Here is a 25,066-nt window from a genome sequence, read left to right as displayed (position 1 = left end):
AACGGAGTATTAATTTCACGGAGAACCGGACGCAAATTGTAAAAGTTACAATATGTTTATTTTATCATATTTAGCGCAAGATACAATTTTATACGTGAAATATTGAATAGAATAACTTGTATTAAAGCCTTTAATATAAATACGCTACATTATATTGCAAGTTTTATTGAATCAGAACTGTCTATTTTCGTCAAGCAGATTGGTCATAGACCACTAAGTGATAAGGCAGTGGCTAGGGTATTGATATAAAGATTTATTGTAGGGTATACAGAGGGTATTTACAAAGAGCTAGGAGACTCTTTTTTTATCGTTTAAAATGGTAGATGATTTCAATTATTTGTTCTTGTATTTTTCCCGTTGTTTTAAAATTAAATACATAATTAGTAAGTCACAGGAAGAAGTATAATTTCTTTAATCCCAGGGAAAAATACCATGGCAAATTAGACAGATAGATAGATAGATTTATTCGTGTAAATACCCCTAAAAGCGAAGACCGGCATCACATATCCAGACAGCGCAACCATGGACAACATCCGCAATGAGCAGTTTTGCTCCATCTTCAATAAAGATGAAGACGCGGCAACCATCCCAGACATGGGACAAAGCCCTCGGCCACCAGTGGACTATATACATTACTGTCATCAAGGAAGGTGTCCAAAACTCCTGGCTGAGCTCTGGAACCACACAAGGCTTCAGGTCCAGACCAACTTGTGGCAAGGTTGTTGAAGGAACTTGCATCGGAGCTTGCTCCCATTTACACTATGTCCTTCCAGGCTTTGCTGAACCATGGCATCATACCAACTGATCAGAAATCTGCCAACATAGTCCTGAACTTCAAGAAGGGTGACCAAAGCTAGCCAGAAAACTACAGACCTGTCTCCCTGACCTGCATCACATGTAAGGTATTGGAACACATAATCAACAGCTCAATAATAACAGCTCATGTACTGCTCTGCATGCACCGGGTAGGGGGATCTGCACCTTGGCTGGTGGATAGAATCATGGTTCGATGTTTTTTTTTATGCTCGACATTTAGGGCTGTCATAGATAGAAACTATTTCGATGTATCAACAATATTTTTTTGTTGATCGATTATCGATTCCATTATTATTTGACATATGGCTTTTAAACTTTAAACACTTGGTTATCATCATGATTTCCATCTGTAGGCAAGAGTACATAACTCTGACAACTATTTTGACTGAATTATGGCCCTTTTTGAACTTTGATAAGATTTTCTTACAAGTCCGCGTTTTGTCAAAACTATTTGAACTGTGGCTTTGAAACTTTTAACACTAGTTTATCAACATGATTTTCATATGTAGGCGAGAGTACATAACTCTGTCAACTTTTTTGACTGAATAATGGCCCTTTTTGGACTTAGAAATTGGTTAAATTTTTCATACAAGTCCATATTTTGCCTAACATATAACATAACATATTTGCCGTCATGGTCACTCACACATTGCCATTTAGTGCAAGACTAATCAAAATTCACAAGTACAGGAACATTTTTGTGTTTAATCCATTATTTCTTTTTTCTGAAAATCTATGGTAATATTTTGACCCCATTCTTCAATCAATTTTTCGAAGCATAACAAATATCGATAGGGCTGTCATTGATTGGGTCTTAGGCATATCGACGATACCGATATATCAAAAGACAAATATTGATGATACATCGATATATCGATTATTAAGTTAGATTAACAACCTATTTGTTCATATGCATACTATATATCTTCCTGTAAATGCTGTTTTTAGTTTTATTGCCTACTTTTCATATTACTGTTTGATTGTGTTGTATTTGTATTTATGAAAATAAAAGAAACAAATAACAAGAACTGTCGGATGACAGCGCGCTCGGATATTCGAAAAATTGATTGAAGAATGGGGTAGCACTGTATTCTGCAGCTTTTATTTTATTTATGCATGTTCCTTTGTTTGTGTTGTGAGGATTCTGCTGATCTGTCCCTCGCAATTTTGAATTGGGGAGATAATCATTCTTTTACACTTTATGATTGCACTCTTTTTCTCCTTTAATTGAGCCTCAGATCTTATCTCTTTTTCTATGGAAGCTTTTAGACCTATGTAAGATCAGCAGCATTCACACAGTTTTTAATTTTTGCTTTTTATGTTGCTTAGTTCTTATGCTCTTAGAACCTAGTTCTTTCATTAGACAGATAATTGTGATATAGTAATATGATTTAGTGTGTGTATACTGATATTATTATAGTAACTATTAACTTTTCATATTCCTACCTTAGTCACTGTTAGTATTATCTAACCTTTTAAAATTGTCTTACATGCTATGTAATATGTTGATGCAATTCGTCACTTTTTCGACTTTTTATGTTTATTTCATTTGCAAGTCGGCTTTAAAAGCTCTTCAGAGCTTGTGTTTTCTGTGTACTATGTACCAGTGTTATTTATCCCCAACTTTTATAAATAAATATGACTTGACTTGACTTGAATCCTTACAGACGCACAACATGGCTTCTGGAAAAGGAGATCCTGTGAAACCCAGCTACTATACACCATCCAGGATCTAGCCAGCACCATAGACAACATGGGTCAGACCGATGACATCCTGCTGGACTTCTCCAAGGCATTTGATAAAGTGCCCCATCAGCGCTTGTTGTCCAAACTCAACTATTATGGTGTATGGAACAACATACACAGTTGGATCAGCAGCTTCCTGGAGGGTCGCAGCCACCAGGTGAACCTAGATGGCAGTACATCATCCCAGGCACCAGTACAGTCTGGGGACCAAAAGGGTAGTGTCCTCGGTTTGCTGCTATTCCTCCTATCATTGGAATTGTGTGCTCTGTTGCCACATCAAGTCAGAAGAAGATGTCCACGCTCTCCAGAAAGATCTTGATGGCCTCCAACGATGGGGGAAGGACTGGATGATGATATTTCACCCACAGAAATGTCAGATCACGCACATAAACAAACGAAGACCTATCAATCAACCCTACAACATCCACGGACATATTCTTGAAAAAGTTGACTTAGCAAATTAATTAGGCCTAAACATTCACAAGTCACTCAACTGGAACCACCATATCAACGCTGTCACCAAGAAAGCCAACAACAACCGATCCTTCCTCCCAACGTAACATCCAACAGTGCCTCAGGAAGACCACTACCCTGGTGAGGCCTCTCATGGAATACGCCACTATCATCTGGGACCCATTCACTGATTCGGAAGCTGAACGAAGATCAGCGAGAATGGTCTTCTCCGATTATAGAAGGACCAGTAATGTTACACCCATGCTTCAGCAGCTCCAGTGGCCGACCCTCCAGGAGCGTAGAGCCCAGGCAAAGGTGACGATGATGTACCACATAGTTTATCATCTTGTTGACGTCCCCACCACACACCTCATACCAATCAGCTCTGTTAGAGGCCACAGACTCAGCTATCTCATTCCCTTTGCCAGGACCCCCTGCTATTAGAATTTCCTACTCCCCAGATACCATCCATCTCTGGAACAGCCTTCCCCAGTCAGTAATAAGCTGCCCCACCATTGACAGCTTAAAGAGGGATGTGCTGGCAGTCAACCTCCAATAGTGCACCATGGATGTTTTTTTAACTGCACTGTGTATACAAGTTTTTTTTGTTGTTTTTTTAAACCACATTGTACAGACTTTTCTTGCACCGCCATGCGCTTGTACGAGGATACGCCAGTAGGTGTCAGTACTTTATTGGAAGAGGAAGAAGAAGACAATGATTGTGCTCATGAATTGTTGAATTAATTTTACTGCTTGGGTAAATAAATGATGGTAACTTGACATCTAGACCCAAAGTCTAGAGGTGCAGTATTCAATATATATTAGATGACACAAAGTCCATAGCTTTGGCACCAATATGTTGTAAATTATGCCCGCTTTTTACTTGAAATTTCAGGTTGAAGTTGTGATGCACTTTTTCTCTATCTGATTCTCTTTCATTACGAATAGATTTATTTATTTACTTATTAATAATTACTTGTTCCATATTATAAGACATGATATGACACATGGTGTTAATATTACTCTTGGAGAAATTTTCCTTGAATTATGTCTCTGGAATACAACCCACGGCAACAATGAAGATCCAACTCTAAATCAGTTGAATAAGTGACAAGTAATACAGACATATACAAAAACTCATTTGTACCTCAAACCATCTGCAGTTGGAACTCATTACCGGACTCATTTGTAAATTGAACCAAAAACGATACAGTCAAACGTGCTCTCTTGGACTATAGATCGCGCGATTAACATTCTAACATCAAGCGCACACACACCCTCGATAATATTTGCTCATTAGTGAGATAGTTTTGAGTATCAATTCAGATACAGATACAGATACCTTTTATACTTAGTAAATGTTTTGATACATTTTACATCTATCTCTGTTATTACTAAATACATTTGACACAGACTTAAACTATTGTCAGATATCATCATTCTCATCAAAGTCATTAAACACTCCAGTGACAGCTCATTGCTCCTCAGATGTGCCCAATTTCTCTATCCAGCATCAAAATAGTCGAGTGCACGGTCTTCTGTGACAGTTTTTGTATAGTTTCTTACCAGTGAAAAATATATTTGTTATTTTTCACTGTGAAAAAAAAACAACAGAATGATATATTTCACTCTAATATTTCAATAATTTACTGAAAACAAGTACTGTGAAATCATTTTTATTCGCGTAAGACGAATTTTCACGTATTTCGTGCTAGGACCGATGCGCGAATTTAAGACCGCGCTATTATTATTTAATAGTTTTATTTTTTCATTTATAAATTGAAATGCGCAAATTAAAGCCCGCGCGAAACAGTCCTTTTTCACATTTGTGCGAAATTTCATGCCAGCGAATTTAAATGATTTCACAGTAATAGTTTTCTTTATAAGTGAAAGAGTTCCTAATAATCTGTCACTAGTTGTAGATGCAGATGGGAATATACAGTTCGAAGGTAACTGAGTTATGGCAGTAACGAGATAATTATAATAATGCAGAATTACCACCAAAACAGTTATTACTTATTGAAAAAGGCATCAAATGATGATATACCTTCTTTCCAATCATTATTTAGTTAAAAACTAATTAAAAATGTACCTGAATTGACTATTTACAGGAATATCGACCACTTTTCAAATAAAGTTTTGGGACTGTTTGATGGCATCATGGTAGATATAAAAGGTGACAGTAAGAAGCTTCATGAGATGTCGAAAGAAGAGCTGGATAAATATCAGCATACACCGGAGACGGAACTTTCCCTCATGGTGTGCCGAGCCAAGGACAGGAATGAGTATGCTCAACTAAAGGACTATCTTCAGGTAACTTACAGAAGTTACTCCATTAGAGTGAGATAAATGTCAAGTTAAAGAAAGCAGTTAATTGAAACATGTCTACCTTGTTATTGCAATTCAGTTTTAAAAGTTTCTCAACTTCTTATTTGATTTATTTTGGGATTTGCTATTTATCCGTTGTATCTGTAGAAATTAAATGCTATTCAAATTGTTTGAAATATGCAGGTTTTAATATACTGTGAAATCATAAATATTTGTGGCTAATTTTCATGCATTTCATGTTTGCACCAGTCTTCAGAATTGAATCCCAACAGATTAAATAAAAGTCCCATTCTTTTTATGTTCAAAAGCTAAAATCCACAAATTGTATTTCTTCACGCAATATCTGTTTTGGTCAAAACAACAAAATTTCTTGTCCTCAAAATGATTGTACAGTTTACAAGCTAGCAGTATTTCCCCCCCCCCCCCCCCCCCCCCCCCCCCCCCCCGCACACCTGTCTCTTCAATAGCTTAGTCGTTGTTGAGGAGATTTAGATATTAGTTGGCATAAATATATCACATAATGATGAGATGATGTATAGACTGTAACATTTCTACATTGCATTACAACAATCCCCCAACCATTAACTCCTCTCCCCCCCCCCACCTCCCAAAACAAAGAAAATCATTTGTGTATTGCTCTAGTTTCCTGCCACCGCCACTGCACGCGCACACACACAGAGATATAACCCTTCTGTGTATATTTCCTGCCATCACCACTGCGCACACACAGTCACACAAACACACACACACAGATGTAACCCTTCGGTGTATATTTCCAATGTCATAATTTCCCCATCCACATACGTGCCCCCTCTAAACTTGTAAAATATTCTTTCCAGAAAACACTTGCCCTCTTTTAAAATATTTTCACAGATATTTTTTTTGCATGACCATCTACTAAATCTGTAATACTATAAGCATTTTGTAAGTTATGTTTTAATGACTTGTTTAACAATTTTATTGGGAAAAAATGCACATGAAAATGCAAAGATTTTTGTTTGTCTAAGTTTATTAAATATTTCACAGCAGTTACCCTTATGAGGGACTCCTACTGAAGAATGTAAATTATATTAGAGGATAGGAGACTGTTAGTAATGTTAGTGGGAGGATACTCACAGTGCAAGATACAGGAGAGTATCCAATTCCAGGGGCCTCCCTGGTTCTTTGTCGTGCCAGATGTAACATCACATACAACTCAATTTATCAAAGAATTAGTTTTAGTTGGAAAAACAAGGACTTGAACTCAAAATCCTTTTGTTGCCTGGCCTCTTACAAGAGTGAAGGATAATACAAATAACTTTAATGGTTGGTTGTGTTTTATCTGCAGGCATTGTCGGAGAGAGATGCTAAAAGGATCCATGATAGAGACACTGCAGGAATGACAGCTCTACACTGTGCAGTTGCCTGCTCATCTGTAAGTTCTCTTCATGTAAATTGTACATGTATGTAACCTTTACCCTGCTAAATTTCTAAAATGGACTGGTCCATCATTCAGTTTGGGCAGTACCATTTATTGTTGAGCCCTCTTGCGGTAAGCTTGATATAATTGTCACTTTTGGCGGGTCGATGTATTTGCGTGTGTGCGTCTGTCCGATTTTGTCTGGACCATAACTTATACATGCATGGACCAATCTTCTTTATATTTGGCATGAATGTTTACCTCAGTGAGAAGGCGTGTCGTGTGCAAACCCCATGTTCCTATCTCAAAGTTAAGGTCACAGTTGGAGGTCAAAGGTCAAACTGAAGTTTGTCCGGAGCATTTATTCTTCATGCATGGTGGGATTTTGATGTAACTGGGCATGAATGTTCACCATTATGAGACCGAGTGTCATGCGCAAGAACCAGGTCCCTAGGTCACACTCAACATTCTGCCCGTGGGCATGCAGGATGTATTTCTAGTAATTATGTCTCCCCCCCTCTGTTTTTGCCCTGTCCGTCCGTACGTACGTCACACTTTATTTCCGAGCAATAACTGGAGAACCATTTGACCTAGAACCTTCAAACTTCATAGGGTTGTAGGGCTGCTGGAGTAGACGACCCCTATTGTTTTTGGGGTCACTCTGTCAAAGGTCAAGGTCACAGGGGCCTGAACATTGAAAACCATTTCCGATCAATAACTAGAGAACCACTTGACCTAGAATGTTGAAACTTAATAGGATGATTGATCATGAAGAGTAGATGACCCCTATTGATTTTGGGGTCACTCTGTCAAAGGTCAAGGTCCAGGGGCCTGAATATTGAAAACCATTTCCGATCAATAGCTAGAGAACCACTTGACCCAAAATGTTGAAACCTCATAGGATGATTGGTCATGAAGAGTAGAAGACCCCTATTGATTTTGGGGTCACTCCGTCAAAGGTCAAGGTCACAGGGGCCTGAACATTGAAAACCATTTCCGATCAATAACTAGAGAACCACTTGACCTAGAATGTTGAAACTTCATAAGGTGATTGGTCATGAAGAGTAGATGACCACTATTATTTTTTGGGGTCACTCCGTCAAAGGTCAAGGTCACAGGGGCCTGAACATTGAAAACCATTTCCGATCAATAACTTGAGAACCACTTGACCCAGAATGTTGAAACTTCATACTAGGATGATTGGTCATGTAGAGTAGATGACCCCTATTGTTTTTGGGGTCACTCCGTCAAAGGTCAAGGTCACAGGGGCCTGAACATTGAAAACCATTTCCGATCAATAACTTGAGTACCACTCGACCCAGAATGTTGAAACTTCATAGGATGATTGTACATGCAAAGTAGATGACCCCTATTGTTTTTTGAATCACTTTGTTAAAGGTCAAGGTCACAGGGGCCTGAACATTGAAAACCATTTCCGGTCAGTAACTTGAGAACCACTCGACCCAGAATGTTGAAACTTCATAGGATGATTGTTCATGCAGAATAAGTGACCCCTATTGTTTTTGGGGTCACTCCGTTAAAGGTCAAGGTCACAGGGGCCTGAACATTGATAACCATTTCCGATCAATAACTTGAGAACCACTTGACCCAGAATGTTGAAACTTCATAGGATGATTGAACATGCAGAGTAGATGACCCCTGTTGATTTTGGGATCAGTCTATTAAAGGTCAAGGTCACAGGGGCCTGGTCATGTAAAATCATTTCTGGAAAATAACTTGAGAACCACTTGACCTAGAATGTTGAAACTTAATAGGATGATTGGACATGCAGAGTAGATGACACCTATTAATTTTGAGGTCACTTGATCAAAGGTCAAGGTCACAGGAGCCTGAACAGTGACTTGAGAACCACTAGGCCAATAGTGTTGAAATTTAGCGGGATGACTGGACATGCCAAGTAGATGATCCCTATTGCAGCCAACCATCAGTGTCTCTTTGACTTTCGCTCCTGACCCCTATTGACTTCTTGCCTATAGGACTTTGCATTGGGGGAGACATGTGCTTTTTTACAAAAGCAATTTCTAATTTGAAGGGGTGTTTACTGAAAATTTACTGATTGAATAGCGAACAGTGCAGACCATAAGGATGTGCAGGCTGATCTTGGTCTGCACTGGTCTCAAAGGCAGAATCACTTTCCGCCAGCAGGCTAAAGGTTAAAGTAATTGTCACTTCACCATTGTTTTAACCAGTGTAAATTTTCTTCACTGAAATAATGTCTTTACTTTGCTGCTTTTGTGATTTCCATTATTGTTACATCCATGTGATTTCAGTTTGGTCAGCATTGAAATTTATTTGTAGTACTAGTTTAGATTGTCATGTCGCAATAATAATCATGCTTTTTATGCCTCTGATGTCAAAGACAAAGGCATAAACTTATGGTGTTTTGTATTTCCATCTGTCGGTATGTTTGCTGTTCACATTTGTTTCCATCTAAATCAAATAAAAATTAGTATACAACCTAAAGTGGAAATGGGTTTATTGTGTTGAATGATTTTTGACTTAAGAATATTACAAGTACATAATAGTGTCACAAGATTTTTTAAAGTTTAATTTTAAAAATAAGGTTTTGGGATTATGCTAAGATACATGCCAATGCCTGAAACAGTTCAGGTGCACCTGAGATCTTCCTCCACCATAGAAAGCTGGAAAAGTTGTCATATGACCTAAATTGTGTCGGTGTGAGTTGTGACTCTAAACACAGCATAAAAATCCTACTATTACTCATGGAAACCTTAGAATGCATATGGATCTTGCAATATTCAAGAAAAAGCCAGTAATTGATTATTAGGATCAAATAGTAGGGTCTTCCTTCAACATGAAAGCTGGAAAGTTGCCTTGTGACCCTATTTGTTCAGTATGATTTAAAACCCTGCAAATGAGAGCAAGAAGAAGAAGTTATATTGCTATTTCTGAGCAAAGTTGTTGCTATTGTATACAGTCAAACCTTTGTTAAGCAGCCAGCCAAGGGAGCAGCATAATCTAGCTGCTAAAGGTAAGTGGTTGCTAAAAAGAGGTTGAAATTAGAACAGAAAGTCAATTTGGGAAGTAAGCTGACTGGCTGCCTAAAGCAAGTGGCTGCTTAATAGAGGTGACCACTCAGGCAGGTTCAACTGTATAAATAAAGGTGCAATTAGATTAGATTGTTTACTGAGTTGACAATAATTTTGTTAATATTTACAGTTGCCAGCTGTTATATTATTGTTGAAGTATGGAGCTGTTGTAAATGCTAAGGACATGCTGGGATTTACACCACTTTTCCTAGCTACAGGTTTGTCAGTTAACATCTTTACTTGTATTTAAAAGTTCATAATCATGAAAGAAAACTATTACAGGTCTGCTCGGTATTATTTATCACAAAGAAGTCCATCCTGTATAACTGGAGCTGCATGAGTTTAATCTTTGGGCAAGGCATATTTCTCCATGATGATTTGATAAAAGACATTGTGTCTGAAATTATTTGTCCTCAGCCTCTGATTTATGTGAAGAAGTTGACAGTTATTTACTGAGAACAGGTCAGTACTGGAACAGAATCCTGGAACATGCTTTAGGTTAATTGCCCACTAGTACATAACTGAAATATTGTTGAAAATATGTTAAACAAGCTTAATACCGGTATTTAGTGTCCTCATTCAAACTCTGCCTTATTTCATACTGAATAGATGTGAGTTACTTACAGAGAAGTATTCACAGAATAAACTATTTCATTTAATATACCAGTATTAGAAAAACAGTTGGTACAAAATTATTTAATGAATTAATGATGTATGTTCTTCATTGATTGATATGAGGATTGAAGCTTAAACATCACCATATCAGCAAAGTAAAGGAATTACTAACCTGCCTACATTTAAGATAGTTATTTCACATTTTTTCTACACACACAAAAAAAAATTAGTTTAGATGTTTGACTTTCATAAGGTTGACTCAAAAAGATATTTTAGTTTTATTTCTAGCTGTATAAATCTTGTAACATCAGGTTCGATTGATTTATGACTTCAGGCCGTTACCCAAACACCGATATCGCTAGTCACCTGATTACAGAGGGACATGCTGATGTTGGAGCCAGAACTAATACTGGAGCTACAGCTTTACATGGGGCAGCTCTACAGGGAAACCATGGTAACATTTCTTTCTAGAGCAGTAATACCAGGACACGCTTGTTACTGTATTGTATCAGTATTACCAGTAATAAACTTGGGGTTTCATAAATGTTTAAAAGGGCAAGAGGCATCCCAAGGTCGGTGGGTTTAACCAGGTGCCCCTCTTTGCCAGAAAATATGGTTCTTTCCAGTTTTTATGGGACAGGAAGCCCCAGATGCCCCTCTGTACATATTTTCAGGGACAGATGTACACTTTGGTAGCCTATAATTGTGTCAGAGTGCCTGTAAACCCAACAAAATCTGAAAGGGTCATTCTTTGTGAAGACTGACTAAAGATAAAACAAGAGCTGTCGGAGGACAGCAACGCTCGACTATTCAACAGCCTTGTCAATTGAATGAATACAAAAGTTGAAAAAGGGGCATAATTTTGTAAAATGCAAAGTAGAGGTATTGAACCTCTGTACTGCATGTCATATCATGACAGTGAACAAGTGTGTGAAGTTTCAATCCTTTCCAATTTGTGGATACTGAGATACCAGCTTACATACAAAAACTTAACAAAAAACTGCTAAGTCAAAGGGGCATAATTTTGTAAAAATGCCAAGTAGAGTTATGGGACCTTCACAGTGCATGTTAGATCATGACAGTGAACAAGTGTGTGAAGTTTCAATCCATTCCAGTTAGTGGATACTGAGATATCAGATTACATACAAAAATTTAACCAAAAACTGCTAAGTCAAAAAAGGGGCATAATTTTGAAAAAAAAGAGAGTAGAGTTATGGGACTTGCTTAGTGCATGTCAGATCATGATAGTGAACAAGTATGTGAAGTTTCAATCCATTCCCATTAGTAAGTACTGAGATACCAGCTTACATACAAAACCTTAACCAAAAATTTCTAAGTCGAAAAAGGGGCATAATTTTGTAAAAAAGCAAAATAGAGTTAAGGAACCTGTGTAATGTAGATCAGTTCATCACAGTGAATAAGTGTGTGAAGTTTCAATCCATTCCCACAAGTGGTTACTGAGTTACCAGCTTACATACAAAACCTTAACCAAAAATTTCTAAGTCGAAAAAGGGGCATAATTTTGTAAAAAAGCAAAATAGAGTTATGGAACCTCTGCAATGTAAGTCAGTTTGTCACAGTGAATAAGTGTGTGAAGTTTCAATCCATTCCCACAAGTGGTTACTGAGATACCAGCTTACATACAAAACCTTAACCAAAATCGGGACGCGGACGCCGACACCGACGCATGGGCGAGTGCAATAGCTCACTATTCTATGAATAGTCGAGCTAAAAATAATATCCTCCATTCTCCACATCTGAATCAAGTGGGGAATGAGTCTTGTTGCTTGCAGAGTACAGGTAAATTCCAGCAAGGAATTCAGGAATAGCTGGACGTCATATAGGTCTGACACACTTTAGGTGGTGTTAAACCTAACAAGATTGACTGAACTGACTACATTGCTCACTTAATGAGGGGTGCTACAACAGCGGACACTAATGTTGTGTCACAATGCAGCATGAAGAAAAATGTATGAGTTGTTAATTAGGATGTGACTTTCATAAGGCAGACAATAAAGAGTAGTAATTTCTGAAGTGCTTTGCCTTTGAATTCAACATTATTTATGATACAATTTTAAGAAGTGCATATGGAATTTGAAATATTTTACCATATTTTGTCCTCTTTGTAAGGTGTGCAGATTGATTGCTGTATTATATTTCAGAATGTGTGCAACTGTTACTGAAGCATGGTGCTGATCCCCGAACAGAGGACAATGAAGGTACCACAGCATTTGAGCTGGCAAAGAATGAGGACATACGATCTCTACTACATGATGCTGTCATTGAAATTGACAGCAAGAAGGAAACCTCAGGTAATCACTCTCACCATTGTTGGGGTTGTCAGTGGTTGAGTTGCTAAGGTGGCTGACTTTGAATCACTTGTGCCACACTGTAGTGGGTTTAAAACCTTGCTTGATGTACAGAATTATTCTTGTGTAGAAGCATCCAACTGGCTAATGAAAGGTTGGTGGTTCTATCCAGTGCCTGTCTATTTAAGCAATGCAAGGAGGGGCACTTGGGGGTCTTTCTTCTCCATCAAAAGTGTGTAAAGTTGCCATGTCATGTAAATTGTGTTGATGTGTCTCTCAAACAGAAACAGAAGATTCACTGCATTATAGGAAGACGGATTAACGCGGGGTTTAATGAACACTAAAGGACTAAAGTCAGTGTCATGAAACAAAGACCTGAAGCCAGTATATTGTATGTTTTATATGTTACAGATGTTGTTTGTGCTCAATGTAAGAAGCCAGCAGGTGATTCGGGAGCACTGAAACGATGTGGTCAATGTCACGTGACAATGTACTGTAGTAGAGAATGTCAGGTAGCTCACTGGAAACAGGGAGACCACAAAAACAACTGTGAAGGTGAGCCACTGTGATAGGTCATTTATGTTTCAATATATATTCAGTTAAATGAAATATTTTCAGATGGGTTATTAGTCCCCTACCAGTGGAACACAGGAGGGGACTATAGGAATGTTGTCCATCCATTCGTCCATCCATCTGTCCATCTGCAAATCTGGATCCGGCAATTACTTAAGAAGTATTCAAGCTAAGTTCGTAAAACTTGGTATGTGAATAGCAGGCTATATGAAGTAGATTTGTTTTTATTACTATTATTCCTTTTTGCCAGAAAAGCACCCCAGCAGATTTTGTGAACAATTCTAGTTTCTAAATGCATTACAGTTTGGTATACACAATATTAAAGTCACTTGTGACTTGTTTTCTACCAGTTTTCCACCACTGCCATGTTTTAGATATTGCAATTCCCTGGTTTATTTTCAGCCCAGAACTTCCAACTTAGTAGCAAGATTGGGCTTATCAAGTAGATGACCCTAATAGTTTTTGGGTCCAGTAGGTCAAAGATCAAGGTCACAGGGGCCTGAACATTGAAAATGTTGTCCGCCCAATAACTTAAGAACCACTTGACCCAGAACCTTCAAAGTTAGTTGAAGCAGATGATCCTTGTAGTTTTTTCGGTCTATAGGTCAAATGTCAGGGTCATGGGCTTGAACCCTAAATAACTACTATCTACTCAATAACTTGAGAACCACTTGACCCAGTATCTTCAAACTTGAAGGCATAATTGGGCTTATGAAGTTCATGACCCCTTATGTTTTTGGGGTTAGTAGGTCAGAGGTCATAGGAATCATGTGACTGAAAATGGGACAGCCCATCATGGGTGGTGGGGGGAGCATACATGTTTGTTTTATTTGTACCTGTCTTTCCTGTTATTCATTTATATCTGTCTAGAGAAAGTGTGAAATTATTATTATTGGTGAGGGACTAGTTGATGATGTATTATACATTCCAACCATCAAGTATATTTTCAATTTCATTAATTTTTTAAATCCACATGTCAAATTCTTTTCCCATTAAAGTACTGTGACATATTCAAATTTTGTTGGCAAATTTGTGGTTTAAGTAGCCATAACCGCTAGTTTCGGTATATTATATCATGGGTTTTAAATTTTGGAGATAAAAATGAACAAGAATTTTATTTGTTCATTTGGATTTTATTTCATGGAATAACAATGAAATCCACAAAAATTAGTCCCTTAAAAATATTTTTGACTTTAAAGAAGCTGTTAAATGACCAGAACACAAAAAGAATTAAAGATTTTGCAGTGTTAAGATTTTCAGCATGAATTTCAGGTTATGTGATAGCTAAGCCAGTGGTGATGAGTAAGAATGGGCAGGAACATTTCATGACAAGCTTCTATCATGTGATGGGCTCCCAGAAGAAAAATGTGAAAATATTCAACCGGAAATCTGGGGAGTCAGCGGACAGAATGCAGTTTCTCAGGAACAAAAGGTTTATTGTGAAGGTTCAAGTTCCATTGAGTAAGTTTCCTGAATCCAAAAATGACTTATTTACAGCGCAGCAGTATGATTTATATGAAGATCTATCCTACTCTTCTTTGCTTGCACATTACAGATTGATGCACTTTCTCTCTAACTCTGTTATACTTGATGGATGCTTCAAACTTGAAATGAGCCGTGCCATGTGAAAACCAGCATAGTGGGTTTGCGACCAGCATGGATCCAGACCAGCCTGCACATCTGCGCAGTCTGGTCAGGATCCATGCTGTTCACTTTTAAAGCCTATTGGAATTGGAGAAACTGTTAGTGAACAGCATAGATCCTGACCAGACTGCGCGGATGCACAGGCTGGTCTGGATCCATGCTGGTCGCAAACCCACTATGTTGGTTTTCTCATGGCGCAGCTCAAATAGTTGTTCTTTCTCATTTGACACAAGAATGGTTATTCCTGTACCAATATTTCTTGAATTATGCTCCAGTTTTACTTAGAATTTCAAGTTGAAGTTTGATGCACTGGCCCCGTGTTCACAAGACATTTTTCGGTCTCAGCTGAGTTTGAGTTTGATATTTTGATATCAGTTTTACTAAAACTTCAAGCTTAAATTCCAAATAAGACTGACCATCAATACCGCATAGTCACTTTAAAATAGTTATTAACTTAAAATTTAGTCTTAAGGAGGTAGGTTACCTTAATATATGTATGTGCGCATGTCCAACCTGAAGCTAACGTGACGATTTACGACGACGTTTATGACAAACTAAATGTGTTTGTATATCCATTTTACTGAAAACAATTCATGAACCTGTCTCCAGTCTGATGCTTTATGGTTTAATAATGCAGAAATAACGAATAAATTGCCGCAGAAAGGCTTCAAAACAAGGTTGCCTTAAAATGACGTCATTGACGTCATGACGTTACGTGTCAGCTACCGCGCAAAATCAATAGCTTTTATTTTGAAAGTACGTAATTCTGTGCATTTTTAGCTCGACTATACGAAGTATTAGGAGAGCTATCCTACTCGCCTCGGCGTCTGCGTCTTTCCGCGTCCCCACCTTGGTTAAAGTTTTGGTGCACTTTCTCTTTTTTCAACTTATCTCTGTAATTACTTGATGGATTTGATTCAAACTTGAAATACTTATTCCTCATCATCATCCACATCATCTGACATAAGGGCCATAACTCTGGCACCAATATTTCATGAATTATCCCCCCTTTTCACTTAGATTTTCAGGTTAAAGTTTTGATGCATTTTCACTCTATCTCTGTTATTACTGAATGGATTTGATTCAAACTTAAAATAGTTGTTCAGCATCATCCCCCACATCATATGACACAAGGTACATAACTCTCGCACCATTTTTTCATGAATTATTCCCCCTTTTTACTTAGAATTTCAGGTTAAAGTTTTGGTGCACTTTCACTCTACTCTGTTATTACTGAATGGATTTGATTCAAACTTAAAATAGTTGTTCAGCACCATCACCTACATCATATGACACAAGATGCATAACTCTGGCACAATTTTTCATGAATTATTCCCCTTTTTACTTGGAATTTCAGGTTAAAGTTTTATGCACTTTCACTCTATCTCTGTTATTACTGAATGGATCTGATTCAGACTTAAACAGTTGTTCAACATCATTACCCTTATCATATGACACAAGGTGCATAACTCTGGGACCAATTTTTCATGAATTATTTCCCCTTTTTACTTAGAGTTTTGATGCACTTTCACTCTGTCTCTGTTATTACTGAATGGATTTGATTCAAACTTAAAATAGTTGTTCAAAATCATCACCCAACATATGACGCAAGGTGTATAACTCTGGCACCAATTTTTCATTAATTATTCCCCCTTTTTACTTAGAATTTTAGGTTACAGTTTTGATGCACTTTCACTCTGTCTCTGTTTACTGAATGGATTTGATTCAAACTTAAAATAGTTGTTCAACATCATCACCCACACTATATGACACAAGCTGCATAACTCTGGCACCAATATTTAATGGATTATGCCCCTTTTTGCTTAGGATATACTTATATAGTGTTTTGATACATTTTATCTTTACCTCTCTTATTACTTTAAGTTGATATTTTTGACATAGACTCGGGCTATTGTGCAATATCTTCATCCACAATTGGAGTCATTAAACACTCCAGTGACAGCTCTAGTTTCCTCAGATGTGCCCAGTTTCACTATCCAGCATCGAATAGTCGATTGCGCTGTCTCCTGTGACAGCTCTTGTCTTAATTTGAACTATTTACAAACAGCCATTATTTGCTGAAATATTTTTATGAGTCTTTTGCTCTGAATTATAATCAATATTTTGCTACTTTTATGTAGTTATATTGAAATGTTATGCAGGATGTAAGAAAATGGATGATGGTAACCAATGTAATTTGGATAGCTGGGTGAAAGGTTACTTGTTACGGCCATTTTCAAATAAAAAACTTTCAGTTTGATTTTAAATACCTATTTTTCAGTTTCCTTGATAGTTTGTTACATATATACTAAAACTAAGCTCTAAAATTGTTCAAATTTCAGTAGAAAAGTGTGGTTTCTTGAACTAAATTGATGTTACCAAGGAAACGAAGCCTGTGACCTATATATCTAAATGTAAAATTCAGAAGCGTTGACACTGGTCTATTTAAGGAACACAGCTTCGGCTTTTTATTTTCATTTCAACAATATCTATGAGAATAATAGCAGCATGCTGAAGAATTTTTCCATGAAAAATGCCAGACGAAGGGTACTGCTGTTAGTATTTTAAGCTGTGAAAATTGTTTTAGTAAATGCAAATAACACGAAAATATAACTTACATTAGAAATAATATGTTTTAAAGCTACATTAACAAGAAAAATAATTTTATTCAATATTTATTATAAGAAATTATGACAAAAAGCAAGATATAAGCTATTTAAAACATCTCTGTTGCCATGGTTACTTTAAACTTTAAGAAAAATAGGGTACCATGTAAAGTGCCTGGTATTTTGCTAATAATATTACCCAAATATTCCATGTTGGTCATTAACAGAATTGCACTGAAGTCGTCGAAAACCCCGTTTTTTATACATAGTTTAAAAAATGAGAGAAGAAGCGTTACCATGGAAACACGAGCCCTGCCACATATACATTTTAAGCTTGTAATAGAAAGCTAACACGCATACAAGTAAAATTATCAATTATGCAGACTTCTACGGATATCAGTGAAACTAAAATACACTGAAAAGTGTTAAATATCCATATTTTCCTTCTTCTTTCCATACAAAATACCTTTGGAGGGTCATGTTCTTCAAACCTGGATAAAAACTGAATTTGAAGGGACAGAGATAAACTAAATTAAGATTGTAGCAGTTAAAACACCATATTACATGGAATACAAAAATTTGCTGTGGTTCAACTAATTTGAATTTACCCTGGTAACAAGGTAACCTACCTCCTTAAACATGCTATTTAGATGTAAATGAGAAAGAAAGTTTCATTATCAAACTCAGCTGAGACTGAAAATGTTTTGTGAACACAGGGCCTTGTCATGTTATCTTGGCATTGTTGCATTACTTTAGAAATGAGATTGTTTTTTTCGATGTTCATGCAAAATGAACAACAGAATAGATTTGGCAAATCTGCGATTCATGTTGAATTTGCCGATCCTATTCTGTCGTTACATTACAAATTGCACACATTTTGTTGCATCTAACGTTAAAATCAGCTTCCCGGCCATTCTGTTCACCAAGATGAAAGCACTGCGACATCCTCTAAGAATTAGAGTAATTTATAAAATCAGTTTTTCTAAGTAGATGTGCATTGACATCACAAGTACACATTGGGTGAATATCAGACATTTCATATTTTAGGTGGTTTTGGTATGCAGGGTGGAGATATGATGGTGTATAATGCTGACAGAACTTGTGAGGGATTTATATATACCACAGAGAAAGGTGAGGAATTTATATATACCACAGATAGGTGAAGGGTTTATATATACCAAAGAGAAAGGTGAGGAACTTATATATACTACAGAGATAGGTGAAGGGTTTATATATACCACAGAGAAAGGTGAGGAATTTATATATACCGCAGAGATAGGTGAAGGGTTTATATATACCACAGAGAAAGGTCAGGAATTTATATATACCGCAGAGATAGGTGAAGGGTTTATATATACCACAGAGAAAGATGCGCAAATATATATATGCCAAAGAGAAAGGTGAAGGATTTATATATACCACAGAGAAAGGTGAGCAAATTTATATATACCACAGTGAAAGGTGAAGGATTTATATATACCACAGACATAGGTGAGCAAATATATATATGCCAAACAGAAAGGGGAAGGATTTATATATACCACAAAGGTGAAGGATTTATATATACCACAGAGAAAGGTGAAGGATTTATATAATAATAATATATACCACAGAGAAAGGTGAGAGATTTTTGTATACCACATAGAAAAGTGAGCGAATTTATATATACCACAAAGAAAGGTGATTGATTTATGTATACCACAGACAAAGGTGGGGAATTTATACATACCACCAAAAAAGGTGAAAGGTTTTTATATACCACAAAAAAAGATGAAGATTTATATATACCACAGAGAAAGGTGAAGAATTTATGTATACCACAGAGAAAAGTGGGTGATTTGTGTATACCTTGGAGAAAGATTAGGGATTTAGGTAAAAAGTATTTAAATACTTTCAATTAAATGTAGGTATCTTTGGCCAGATGGTTAAGATCACTGACTGAATCACTTGCTTGTAACCTATGTTAGTTCCAGCTGTGCTTGGTTTGTCATATAAGGAAGCTATCTGGCTACCTTGTGGAAGGTGATTAGTTCTGCCCAGATGCCTGCCTGTGCCTGAAATGGTATTCACCCTATAAAAACAGTTGTTGGAGCAGTGAAGTTTTTTACCTTCGAATTCTTATATTAGATTAAAATATTTTGACTGACTTCTTTCTTGAAGAAGTATTAAAGGCCACTCTAGGATTCTTACAGGTCTACATTAGGAGTAACCATGTTCACTCAGTTTGTTATTGATTATACATTAAGTAAAAAAACTGCTTGTTTTTACATTCATTTGTTACAAACCTCTGATATATGAATTATTCACAGGTTATAAACCTCTGATATATGAATTATCCACAGGTTATAAACTCTGATATATGAATTATCCACAGGATATAAACCGCTGATATATCAATTATCCACAGGTTCAAACTTCTGATATATGAATTATCCACAAGTTATAAACCTCTGACATTTGAATTATCCACAGGCTAAAAACTTCTGATATATGAATTATTCACAGGTAATAAACCTCTGATATATGAATTATCCACAGGTTCAAACTTCTGATATATGAATTATCCTAAGGTTATAAACCTCTGACATTTGAATTATCCACAGGCTAAAAACTTCTGATATATGAATTATCCACAGGTTCAAACTTCTGATATATGAATTATCCACAGGTTATAAACCTCTGACATTTGAATTATCCACAGGCTAAAAACTTCTGATATATGAATTATTCACAGGTTATAAACCTCTGATATATGAATTATCGGCAGGTTCAAACTTCTGATATATGAATTACCCACAAGTTAAAATTCTCTGACATTTGAATTATCCAAAGGCTAAAAACTTCTGATATATGAATTATCCACAGGCTATAAACCTCTGATATATGAATTATCCACAGGATATAAACGTCTGATATATGAATTATCCACATGTTATAAACCTCTGATATATAAATTATCCACAGGTTATAAACCCCTGAATAACAAACTATCCACAGGCTATAAACCTGTGATATATGAATTACCTACGGGTTATAAACTTCTGATATATGAATTACCTACAGGCTATAAACCTCTGATATATGAATTATCCATAAGTTATAAACCTCTGATATATGAACTATTCACAGGTTATAAACCTCTGATATATGAATTACCTACAGGCTATAAACTCCTGATATATGAATTATTCACAGGTTATAAACCTCTGATATATGAATTGCCTACAGGCTATAAACTTCTGATATATGAATTATTCACAGGTTATAAACCTCTGATATATGAATTACCAACAGGCTATAAACTTCTGATATATGAATTATTCACAGGTTATAAACCTCTGGCAGCAAGGATCAGAAAGGAAGGATTCAAGGGAATCAAAGCATTTTTCTGGGCAGAACTGTGTGAGAAAGCTGATGGTACATTCAAGGTATTCCCTGGTAAAACCGCTCCTTATCAGGATTGGTAGACATACATTGTACATTCTACTATATCAGTATTATAGAATTTCTTACTCGGTGATTATAGGCAATGTGTATAAAACAGGTTCTTGCCATATTACAATGTTTATGTTATTGTTATATTGAAACTGTTGATATTTTTGTACAGTTCTCAAGCATCAGGGCAAGTAAGCCTGAAAGTTTCTGGTAAATTTGAATGTAGACTTACTGACTGCCTACGTTAAGTTTGCCTTAGCTTTGTATGTAGCATCTTCTACAGATATTTTTGTTTTATCTGTCTGTAGGAATTCCTAATAAGACATTAATTCCTTCTAGGTATAATGGCAAAGTTACCTGCATTATTGGCCAAGGGTTTTAGTCTAAAGTTATGTCTGCCATAATGGCCTGTAGACACATTACAGCTTTTGATTAGATACATTGCTATATAATGTAGGTCTCAGAATGCATGTGAATAAGTTATTGGCATACTGTGCCTATATTATTTGAGCAAGAAAGTTGAGTCAAAGTATATACCTAGTAGACTTAATGTGGGACAGCAGTTAACAGTTCAAAAAAAAAATATAATGCTGATGTAGACAGAATCCAAGGTTTTATAAACTGAGTATTGATATCAGTATCAGAATACAGCCATGCCATTGGTCAGTTTCAAATTTATGCTTAGAAACGACCAATCAGATGATGCAGTTTGAGACTGGTCTCCAATTTCAGTTTTATAATCTTTGGCCCTAGCTCAATACCTTACAGGTGATAGATGGAATTTACATAGCTAAGTTTCAGGGCATGATATAAATGTGAATTGTGTTTGTCTTTTTTTTGCTTCAAAGCTAGTTATTTGTTTGGGTTGTATATGAAATGCAGTTTCTTTGTTAGTTGCTAGTATAAATATTTTTTCTTAAAGGTGCTATTAGAAACATCTGTTTTTGTTTTTCATGTTTTATTTTAGATATTATGTAAGCAATAGCTGTCAACAGTCATTTTTACTGCAGTTGCAATATGGTGTAAATATTTTACAGAGGTGCTGTGAATTTTTTTGTTCTGTTTATTACCATGTTGAATCTCATATTTTGTGGACATTTCCTGTCTAATAAATTCTTATACATGTAGTTGGGTGCAGGTGGATGTAAATATCTTTCAGAAAGGTGCTGTTGAATATGTTTTGTAGCTCACCAGACCACAATGTGTTCAATCAAGCTATTGTGATAACATTTTCCATAAATTGTTCGTCTTTCCATCATCCATCCATCAACATTTTCTTCCAGAAGAGCTCTTATTTGATGAAACTTGGTCATGAAGTTCCTTGATTGCCATCTTTCAAAAATGTTCACTGGTATGATTTTCAAATGATTTCATAGAAATTTCCTTATCAAGATTGTTCAAAATATTGTGATTAGTTAAAAATATGGTCACAAAGGGGTGTAGTCACTTTTCCCTATAATTTAAATTTATTTTTTTATGGGTATAGTAGAAACTTGGTCTGTTGCATCCTGGGAAGGTCCTATCTCAAATATGTTCAAATGGTTCTGCTTGGTAATTTAGTGGGTTGCCAGAGCTGAAAAGGAAAAAAACAAACAACTTCTTGCCTTGAACCACTTGAAGGATCATCACTAAACTTGGTCTGTACAGTGCTTGCAAAGACCTGTCTCAGATTTATTCAGATGATGCTGCTTCACTGGTTACTAGTATAGGGGCCACCAGGGCTGAAAGTATAAACACCAACTTCTCTTAAACAACTTGAAAGATCATCACCTAAATTTGTGGGTAGCATTCTTGTACCATCTTCTCTCAGTTTTGTTCAAATGGTTCCACTTGTTCCTTTTTGGGGCTGCCAGAGCTAAGTTGAGAAAACCTTTAAACAACAACTGCTATTGAACCAAATGATGGATCTTCTCCAAACTTGGTCTATAAGCATCCTTGTATGGTCCACTCTTAGGATTGTTCAAATGGTTCAGATAGGCCCCTTTTAGGAGCTGCCAGAGCTTAATATAGAAACACTATAAACAACTTCTTATGAACAAGTTGATGGCTCTTCATCAAACTTGGTCTGTAGCATCTTTTTAAAACGACTTGTGAAAATCTTATGAATGTGTAATGTTTTTTGTGTCTGTGGTTCCTTGTGCTGTTATGCATTTATTTAGATATTACCTGGTAGTGGTCAGCAACAGTCAATGATTTATCTTTAGATTTGTTTAAAATGTATTAATTCCAAATGTTAAAATCTTGTCACTTACATGTGTTATATCTTTAAGAGTTAGATCTTACTTCCAATCAGCTGAAGTTCTTTTTCCTAACGCAGATTTTTGTTTAAACATTGTGTGTCATTAAATGATGTCAGATAAAAACGACTTAGTTTTAAAACATGTTTCAAATTGCTAAATCCTATTTATTTTTAAGAATAGTATATTAAATTGTTTTTACTGTAAATTAGTTTTTTGTAAGAAGAGGATAGAAATTTTAGGAATTTTAAATTTGCGGAACATTTTTCTGATCAGTATTATAAGTTTTCTTAAAATGTGATATTTGCAAACAGTCATTAACTTTGAATAATTGATTTTTGGTAATTATACCCCCACCAAACATGTTTGAGGGGGATATATAGGAGTCAGTTTTGTCGCGTCCCGTCCCGTCCCGTCGCGTCCCGTCGCGTCCCGAAATCTATTATCTCAGTTATTACCAAATGGATTTGATTCAAACTTAAAATACATGTTCCACCTTATCACCCACATCATGTGACACAAGGTGCATAACTCTTGACATCAAGTTTTCATGAATTATGTCCCCTTTTACTTAGAATTTAAGGTTAATTTTGTTGTATTTTCACTATATCTCAGTTATTACTAAATGGATTTGATTCAAACTTAAAATAGATGTTCCACCTCATCACCCACATCATGTGACACAAGGTGCATAACTCTGACACCATTTTTTTATGAATTATGCCCCTTTTTACTTAGAATTTAAGGTTGATTTTGAGGTATTTTCACTATATCTCAGTTACTACTGAATAGATTTGATTCAAACTTAAAATAGATGTTCCACCTCATCACCCACATCATGTGCCCACATCATGTGACACAAGGTGCATAACTCTGACACCAAGTTTTCATGAATTATGTCCCCTTTTACTTAGAATTTAAGGTTAATTTTGTTGTATTTTCACTATATTTCAGTTATTACTAAATGGATTTGATTAAAACTTAAAATAGTTGTTCCACCTTATCACCCTGATGATGTAACATAAGGTGCTTAACTCTAACATAAATTTTTTATGAATTATGTCCCCTTTTACTTTAAATTTAAGGTTGATTTTGATGTATTTTCACTATATCTCAATTATTACAAAATGGATTTGATTCAAACTTAAAATAGATGTTCCACCTCATCACCCACATCATGTGACACAAGGTGCATAACTCTGACACCAATTTTTCATGAATTATGCCCCTTTTTACTTAGAATTTAAGGTTGATTTTGATGTATTTTCACTATATCTCAGTCACTACTGAATGGATTTGATTCAGACTTAAAACAGATGTTCCACCTCATCACCCACATCATGTGACACAAGGTGCATAACTCTGACACTAATTTTTCTTGAATTGTGTCCCCTTTTACCTAGAATTTAAGGTTAATTTTGATGTATTTTCACTATATCTCATTCTGATTGGCTTAGAGCCAAAGGGAAGTAACCTTTTTAGCTCATCTGATTTTTTGAAAAAAAATGATGAGTTATTGTCATCACTTGAGCGGTTGTCGGCGTCGGCGTTGGCGTTGCCTGGTTAAGTTTTATGTTTAGGTCAGCTTTTCTCCTAAACTATCAAAGCTATTGCTTTGAAACTTGGAATACTTGTTCACTATCATAAGCTGACCCTGTATAGCAAGAAACATAACTCCATCTTGCTTTTTGCAAGATTTATGGCCCCTTTTGTACTTAGAAAATATCAGATTGTTGGTTAAGTTTTATGTTTAGGTCAACTTTTCTCCTAAACTATCAAAGCTATTGCTTTGAAACTTGGAATACTTGTTCACCATCATAAGCAGACCCTGTAC

At 36.1% G+C, this 25,066-nt stretch overlaps 1 protein-coding gene across 2 annotated transcripts; it reads left to right on the top strand.

Annotated features, from left to right (window-relative positions):
• Window positions 1-7: 7 nt before the first annotated feature.
• Window positions 8-24,358, top strand: LOC123528608 (uncharacterized). 2 transcript variants are annotated; one of them, XM_045308442.2, is made up of 10 exons: window positions 8-38; window positions 5,127-5,328; window positions 6,671-6,757; window positions 9,944-10,031; window positions 10,763-10,882; window positions 12,591-12,740; window positions 13,149-13,292; window positions 14,583-14,771; window positions 18,608-18,691; window positions 20,888-24,358. In XM_045308442.2, exons 2-10 carry the CDS (start codon window positions 5,176-5,178, stop codon window positions 21,025-21,027), a joined length of 1,155 nt encoding a protein of 384 aa, XP_045164377.2. In that variant the 5' UTR covers window positions 8-38; window positions 5,127-5,175; the 3' UTR covers window positions 21,028-24,358. The 2 variants fall into 2 exon arrangements, with proteins under 2 accessions (XP_045164377.2, XP_045164376.2); XM_045308441.2 differs by lacking the exon at window positions 8-38 and adding an exon at window positions 62-902.
• The last annotated feature ends 708 nt before the right edge of the window (window positions 24,359-25,066 follow it).

Source organism: Mercenaria mercenaria, chromosome 13, assembly GCF_021730395.1.
Source record: "Mercenaria mercenaria strain notata chromosome 13, MADL_Memer_1, whole genome shotgun sequence".
Classification (NCBI taxonomy): domain Eukaryota; kingdom Metazoa; phylum Mollusca; class Bivalvia; order Venerida; family Veneridae; genus Mercenaria; species Mercenaria mercenaria.
The sequence above is the reverse complement of the archived record's forward strand: the minus strand, read 5'-3'. Positions and strand labels throughout refer to the sequence as shown.

Coding starts and splice junctions, on each gene's coding strand:
- LOC123528608 (XM_045308442.2), top strand. CDS start 5,176: ATGGTAGATATAAAAGGTGACAGTAAGAAGCTTCATGAGATGTCGAAA. Junction 12,741..13,148: donor CAGCAAGAAGGAAACCTCAG/GTAATCACTCTC, acceptor TATATGTTACAG/ATGTTGTTTGTGCTCAATGT. Junction 14,772..18,607: donor GAAGGTTCAAGTTCCATTGA/GTAAGTTTCCTG, acceptor TTCATATTTTAG/GTGGTTTTGGTATGCAGGGT.